Below are 7,420 nucleotides of genomic sequence, written 5' to 3'. Positions count from 1 at the left end.
AATGAGATATTAATTATTTAAGGGTTAAATAATTTATTATTAGCCTAGGTAATTATTTGAAACTTAGGAAATTGTTATTTAAGGCTTTAGAATTTTTTCTAGAATTTTTGGGCAATTTTCGGAATTTTTCTGTATTTTCCGGCGACCTTCCGACGAGTTTTCTGGTCGCCGGCAATGGGGGAGATGACCGGAGTGATCCGGTGTGATGCGGCGCAATATAGGAGGGTGTGCGCGCGCATCCTGGGCCTTAGATGAAGATGATTGATTCGGTGCATCGCGGTCCATGTTACCGCGGTACACCCGGATCTATGAGCATAGGATTGAGTGATGAGAGGGTGAGATAATTCAGTGTAGCGCGCCCATAGTAGGATGATGCAGCCAACGAATTAGGACGAGCCACGTCATCAGGATGCATTAGTGCGCGCGTGGGAGCGCGTGCGCGCGCGTGGCTGATGCCAGACGCGCGTGGAGGAGCGTGGGAGAGTGGGAAAGGTTGGGCTGCGCGTGGGGAGGCTCTGGGAGGCGCTTGAGGGCGCGTGTGGGGTCTCTACAGCTGCTGGAAATTACCAGAATACCCCTAGGGCCTGTTTTGTAAATTCCAGAACCTTAAACTTGGATTTTTAGGTACTATGTTGGTATTTACGGGTTTAACGGGCCACGAAATTATTATTTTAATACCCGTTACTTATTCTTATGGCCGATAAATCTTTTCTAAGCATTTATTGGCTCGTTCACAGTACGGATACTAATGTGATTTATTTAACGACATTGTTAAATATAAATAGTGTTATTATCTTATTAAATGGTATCAAACATTACTGTTAAATTAAATAATGCCATGGTTTTAGTCAGATAAATTATCCATGATATCTTATGGGATGTTTATACTGTTAAATGATATATAAACCATGATTATTATGCTGTGTGCATTTCCGGAAATAAATGGACTGTTTAATTATGTCGCATTTATATTATATGGATGTGTTGCCATATAGAACCATATGAGCTGGCTAATAAGTTTAGACTCATTTATACCTTATGCATTCGTTGCTATAGACAGATGTGTGGCTGTCGGGGTATGTGGTTTAATATTATTGGCATGTGTTGCCTAATTGACATGCTCAGTATATTTAGTAATATTATTGGCATGTGTTGCCTAATTTATATGCTCAGTATATTCATCAGTACTTTGAGAGGTGTTATCACGGTGTAGTTCGTTATAGTCTGTGTTGTCAGTACCGTGCACCATGTATAATAGCTGATTTTCCGGGTAGGGAAAAGCGACACTTAACCACCTAGTGTGAGTCTAAGTGATCACCGTCTATTCTGGTTGAGGTCATGTTATACCTTGGATAGTTCCCTTAGGATGTATACAGATATAGTACTCATCCGATTCATAATAATTAATTTATTTGATTCTCTGATTTGGGTCATAGTAGAGAGGACTTGCTCGTGGGGTTGACCCACCATTGTTGTTATTTCAGGATACGGTCAGTACCCGTTCCAAGGTTGAGGTTAGCAGTGAGGGACCACCATTCGAACTCATCTACTCTTACGATCCAGTTCAGGGTAGAAGTTTTATGTATTACTTCAGTTTCAGTTTTTATTTACTTTTGACGTTGAACTCTCAGGGTTATATTTAGGGATCCTTGACATAGGATTTCCAAGTTGTAATGGAGTACTGTATTAAATAAAGGATGGATGGATGTTGTATTATTTAGTGTTCCTTTCCTGTCTAAATTCTTTTATTATCATCATTTTGTATTCCATGCTTGTATATTGCCAATTGTTTTTGATATCCCTCGTTTTTCATGTATAAGCCTGATCAACTTATGCGTGGAAAATGTGGGGGTGTCACATTTTACGTATAACATAAGCATGAAATATAGTTAGTACTGTTTAGGATACAAAATATGTATTGCTTGGGATGTAAAGTTTGATTATGTTGGGAAGTTACGTACAACTTATACTGACTTAAATTACAAACTATTGGGATGTTATGTACATATTGCTTGGGATGTTAAGTAGAATTATGTTGGGATATTACGTACAAATAATCTATTAGGATTATGTTGGGATGTTGCGTGCAACTTATATTGACTTAAATTACAACTTAAATTGACTTAAATTACAAATTGTTTAGGATGTTATTCAGTACACAAATAATTAAACAAAAAAATCATACCAGTCCAGATGTTGCTCTGTTCCCGTATTGCAATGTGAATTTGGAATAAAATGACTTAGTATACCAAGAAAGGGAAGTAAAAATTTATGGAAACAAATGAATGGAGAAATAGATCTGAGAAATTTATGCAAATAAAGGAATTGAGAAATAGATGTCTGATTTGTTTGTGATTCGTTTTGGAAATAAATCAAAGAAAATTATCGAAATTTGAAAGAAGAAGATAATAAGTAGAAAACGATCTCTTTCTCTCTCTCTGAAACCTTTGGGCAAATCTAAGTAACTGGCGGGATTTGGGTTGATTGATATTTTTTGTGAAAATTAACCAAAGACTCCTAACAAATAATATTTTGAAAAGAAATTAAAATCTGGGTTGCTGAAATGGCGGGATTTTAGAAAGAAATCAAAATCAATATTTTAGAAGAGAAGAAAATGACGGGATTTGGATTGTTAAAAATAAGAGAGGGTAGAAGAAATAATATTTATGAACAGTATATATATATATATAAATTATGTATAAAGTAAATAAACATTTTTACTCACCTTAGTAATTATTATTCATTAAAAAAAAAAGAGCTACTGCTAGAGCAGGGGTGATCCTGGTCCCAAGGGAAACAATCTCACCACTTGAATTAATGATTACCTTGTCACGAGCAACCAAAACTATTTCAGAAGCACCATTGTACTAGACTATGAGACTGCCATTAGGAAGCTCAAGGAACATGCCCATACGCAATTATAAAGCTCAAGCACCTTTACAATGAATTGGGACTCCTAATTCAATATGCATAATAAGATCATTCCATCATTCCATCAAACTGAAATATCTTTTTTAGTTTCTATCCGCATATTCATTATGAATCTATACGATTTTTATTTTTCCATTACTTTGTTTTTAATCGTTCTTTGAATTTTTTCTTCTTCTTAATTTCAACCATTTATTAGTTCAATTCAGTCAAGATGAGACGCAATTTTTTTGATTGAATTTTTATTTTCTCAAAAAATTTTCTATTGGATTTATATCTTCTCGAAAAATTTAGCATGTACATCATATTCTTTTACTATTTATACATTTAACTTTACCTTTTAAAAAAAAAACAAGCATCCAAAAAGTGACCTGCTACAGTGATGAAAACATTTTGACCGCTGCTACAGTGAGAAACAAAGGAAACGAGTTTCATATATTTTCTCTTTTCTTTATAAATTTGAGAAACGTTTTGGACTATGTAAAAGTAAAAACACATTTTTTTTAATTTTGTTTTGACTTTTTATAAAATAGAAATAGAAAATAAGAAATGTTTGTGCTTAGACGCACATATAAATTAATAATTTGGCCACGTAATAATTTGGCTTAAACCTAAGGTGGACGTACTCCTCAGCTCTAAACCACGAAAACCCTTGCAAAAATATCTAGGATAGTGCAGGCAATAAATTAATTTTATATGAGTCACGCGCGGCAGTAATTTAATCCCTTGGAAGGAAGAGCACCAGGCCAGCACACTTTTTTGCAATACATCTAATGGCCCTCTATGTATGATGTATGGCACATGTATGGCCATGCTAATATGATTCCAAATTATATTGACACGTATGCAGCGTAGCAAGTCGATGCACTGAGAGAGCAGCTAAAGATCTCCTTTTCCTTTTTTCTCTCTCCTCTCTCTCCACCCAAAATCTTATAATCTCCGTCTCTACAGCCAAAAAAATCTCATTTTCACAGAATTACAGTAAGATAACAACCAAAATCAAAGGCACAGAATCACAAAAATTCATCTAACAGAGCTTTGTTTAAATTCTCTGACAAGCAAACCAGGTACTTTGTTTAATTTTTATTTACATATGTACATATGTGTATGAGTCTTGTTTCGGAGGTATGCATAGGAGTCTATTGAAGGTGATGATTCATGGTAAAATTTCCCTCGATGTGTTGTTTGTTTGCTGAGAAAATGGAGGAAAGATAATCAACTCAGGGCTAAAATTACTTCAACTAGGCCTATCTTTTTTACCATTTGTCTTATTAGTTGATTTTTCATATTTTTCATAACGATGATTTATTTGATTATTTATTCTTTTACCATATTCTGGACGATCTAATGAAGGTTATAGTAATTCCATTAAACAATTTTTGTTTTAAAATTTATAGATAAATTTCTGTGAACAAACAGGTATTATATTGATGATCTGTAATTGAGTAATTGCCAATTTGGATTTTTTAGTAAAAATTTGAATTGGACTACTCTCTCTCATCTTTCGAATTTATATCTTGTTCCAGTAGACACTAGTAGATATTTTCTAGTTATAAGAACATTGAGGTTTGTTTACCTTTTATTTTCTATGTTCTTAGCAGTCGAACTATGATTTTACTATTTAAAATAAAAACTGTTATTGGTTGATAGAATTCAGACTTGGATTGTATCCAATTAAGATTTTTTCAAGCTTTTAAAATTGATTTAATTAAATTTAGTCTCTATTATTCACACACACACACACACATATATATTTAAAATTGAATTTATATTTTGCTTACCAAGTTTCATTATGTCCAGAGATTTTGCCGAACTATGGAAAGCAATCGTTACCAGAATAATTACTGAATTCAGGAAGTTTACAGCTGAGAGTTGCAAAATTTTGTTTCTGAATTTTTATCAAGTGGATGATCTTGATTCCCCTTATTTTTTTGGTCAAGGCATCTATGGTTAGTGCTTTGTTTGGACTTTAGAATGTTGAAAAAATAGTAGTTTTTGACACTTGATTGTTAACAATCAAAGTGAAAGTCTCTAGCTTCTTTTGTGGGTGCCGTTGCGCTTAATAAAAAGGCTCGCGCCGAAGATATTCGAATGGCTAGTTCGTGTGAAAGGTGGATTGATGGTCTTCAGTTTTCCTCACTTTTCTGGCCTCCACCGCAGGATGTACAGCAACGAAAGGTGTGATTAATTTCTTAAGCTGCCTTTTAAAGTTATGATTCATCATTTATGACTAATTGAACATAAGTTGCATTTCCCATTTCCTTTAAATTCCAGAAGGAAACATTGCTCGATTGTTTTATTATAAATTGTAGCTCAAGGAATAGGTTCAGGTTTCGGTGAATCAATTAGATTTTTAATCTAAAAATATTGTGGAGGGAAATTAGATTCTGCATGATACATCACATATCCCTTTAGAAACCTACAGCTTTTTCTTGGTTCGAAATGTATGAAAATCTAAATGTATAGTGTAACTTAGATTTGAATGCATCATTAGATAAGAGGTTATTCTTACACTATAGATTTGAATTCATCATTAGAAAGGGAGGTTATTTCTCATGAATGACTTAAATGTGGTCGGATTTTGACTTTGGTGCATGCCGACACCAAGTACTTGGGAAAAAGGTTTTGTTGAGTTGAGTTGCATGGAAAGATAGCGTTGCAGAAACTTGCATGTGAATTGTTAGAAATTACTTTGTGACACAATTTGCTCCCATTTGGTTTCCCGTGAGCATAAAGCTATCACACTGGTCGATGTTTTTCTAGGTACTGACACTGTGTCGTGTATGAACTAACTGAAAACCAGCAGTTTCTAGGGCAATGTAAACAGGGTAGTATTGTATTTTACAAACTAGCTAAATAATAGATTATTTTTATATGTTAGACCATGTAGTAGGGGTTGTATTTATCATTTCATCATTATCACAATCATTGCCTTTATCCCATATCATTAGTGTTGGCCATTTGAATTCTATTGTTGCATTCTTTTCTCTTACTAGTCATGTCTCCTATTATATTATATTTTTAAAGTCACTTCTTGTTACTTCATTCCTTGTTAGTTTTGATCGACCTTTTTGTCTCTACCTTCTATGCAGACTAATTTTCTGAAAGAATAAAATAGAGTAGGAATGGTATTGTCTTTTAAATTTATCTATGGCCTATTATTGGATCTAAAGGCTGTGACTATGCTAACCATGCAAACTCTAGTTCATTAAACTACTCCATTCTCATTCTCCATTTTCCATTTTAGTTTTTAACATACTTCCATCCATAATATGTTGAATTATCTTATACATATTTTTTATTTAGGAAACCCATATAAATCTTACTGGTGATCATAAATTTACACAATTTCCACAAATTTTTATTGAATTCATTAGGACATAACAAAAATTATGAAGCTTATCACTTTATGAATTTATAAGATACCACATTATTTTTTGATAAATAAAGATGTATTAGAAAGCGTTCAAAAGGGGAATGCATCCCAAAAACTACACAAAGGCCGAAGCCAAGAGGGGTCCCACTGACCCAAAGTACTCAAAAAATCAACTATCTCCTCTAAAGATTTACAATTTTTCCTCATCAACCAACAAAAAAGAAAGCTAATAATACGAAATTTCAATGCCCCAATGGAAGATTCCTCTCCATCAACCAATAAAATAATGACTTAGTGGTGTCTCCTCTCCTTTCAAAGTGAAAGGTAGAGGGTTCGAGCCTCCCTAAGAGCAATGTGGGAGTTTTTTGACAGGGAAAAAAGAAAAAAGGAAGAAATACACACATAAAAAGAGAAAAAATGAATGACCTAGACTAGAAGAACATTTTTGGTGACCTTTTCTTTAGATTTTTTTTGGTGATAATTTATTTAGAAATAATGATACAAATGTATTTTTTTGTGTAATGCTTGTACTTGAAAAACTTAAGAAAATTATGAAATAATAATTTGTGCTTAATTTGTGCTTTACATGTTAGGTGATGTAAACATTCACTTGTGTAAAATTGCTAAATAGTAGTTTCAACTTTTCATTTGTACATTTTATGGAATTCTTATGATTTATATTGTCATTAATACTACTTTCTTGTAGTTTTCACTTCGGAGTTGGAAAGTTTATAGTAACCAAATACCAACCAAAAAAGGTTATAGTAAGCATACTACAAAAAACTTTTTTTACTTTGGGCCTTGATTGTTTCTACCTTTGTAGGTGTTCTTTCCTTTGAAATAGTAGATGATGATTGATTATTATTTCTTACACTTTCACATAGGGAACTTGTGGTTCCTTTGTGAAATGTGAAGTCCTCCAACACTCGTCGAAATGAATTCAGGGGCCATTGCCTGGTGCAAGCGTGAGAATACGGGTTCAAACACTGAATGCAACACTCTTTGTGTAAATAATGTCGAAGGTTGGCTTTATATTTAGTCTACTCCTCCTAGCACCCTCGATTAGTGGAACCACATTTGAGTAATGATCATTAATGACCTTTGCTTTGTAGGGAA

At 33.6% G+C, this 7,420-nt stretch overlaps 1 protein-coding gene across 3 annotated transcripts in view; it reads left to right on the top strand.

Annotated features, from left to right (window-relative positions):
• The first annotated feature begins 3,688 nt into the window (after positions 1–3,688).
• LOC132273512 (protein GIGANTEA) overlaps positions 3,689–7,420 on the top strand; it is a 49,027-nt gene continuing 45,295 nt past the window's right edge. Inside the window, exons 1-3 of one of the 3 annotated variants that reach the window (XM_059774469.1) lie at positions 3,689–3,995; positions 4,729–4,877; positions 4,999–5,106. In XM_059774469.1, the coding sequence (XP_059630452.1) occupies positions 4,836–4,877; positions 4,999–5,106 (150 nt within the window). In that variant the 5' untranslated portion in view covers positions 3,689–3,995; positions 4,729–4,835. The remainder of the gene's footprint in view (positions 3,996–4,728; positions 4,878–4,998; positions 5,107–7,420) is intronic. The other 2 variants (XM_059774470.1, XM_059774468.1) reach the window with 2 other exon arrangements.

This window comes from Cornus florida, unplaced genomic scaffold (genome assembly GCF_030987335.1).
Source record: "Cornus florida cultivar Cherokee Brave unplaced genomic scaffold, ASM3098733v1 CherokeeBrave_3.0.0_Hap2_Chr09, whole genome shotgun sequence".
NCBI lineage: Eukaryota > Viridiplantae > Streptophyta > Magnoliopsida > Cornales > Cornaceae > Cornus > Cornus florida.
Note: the sequence above shows the minus strand (reverse complement) of the source record. Positions and strands in the feature narration are given on the sequence as shown.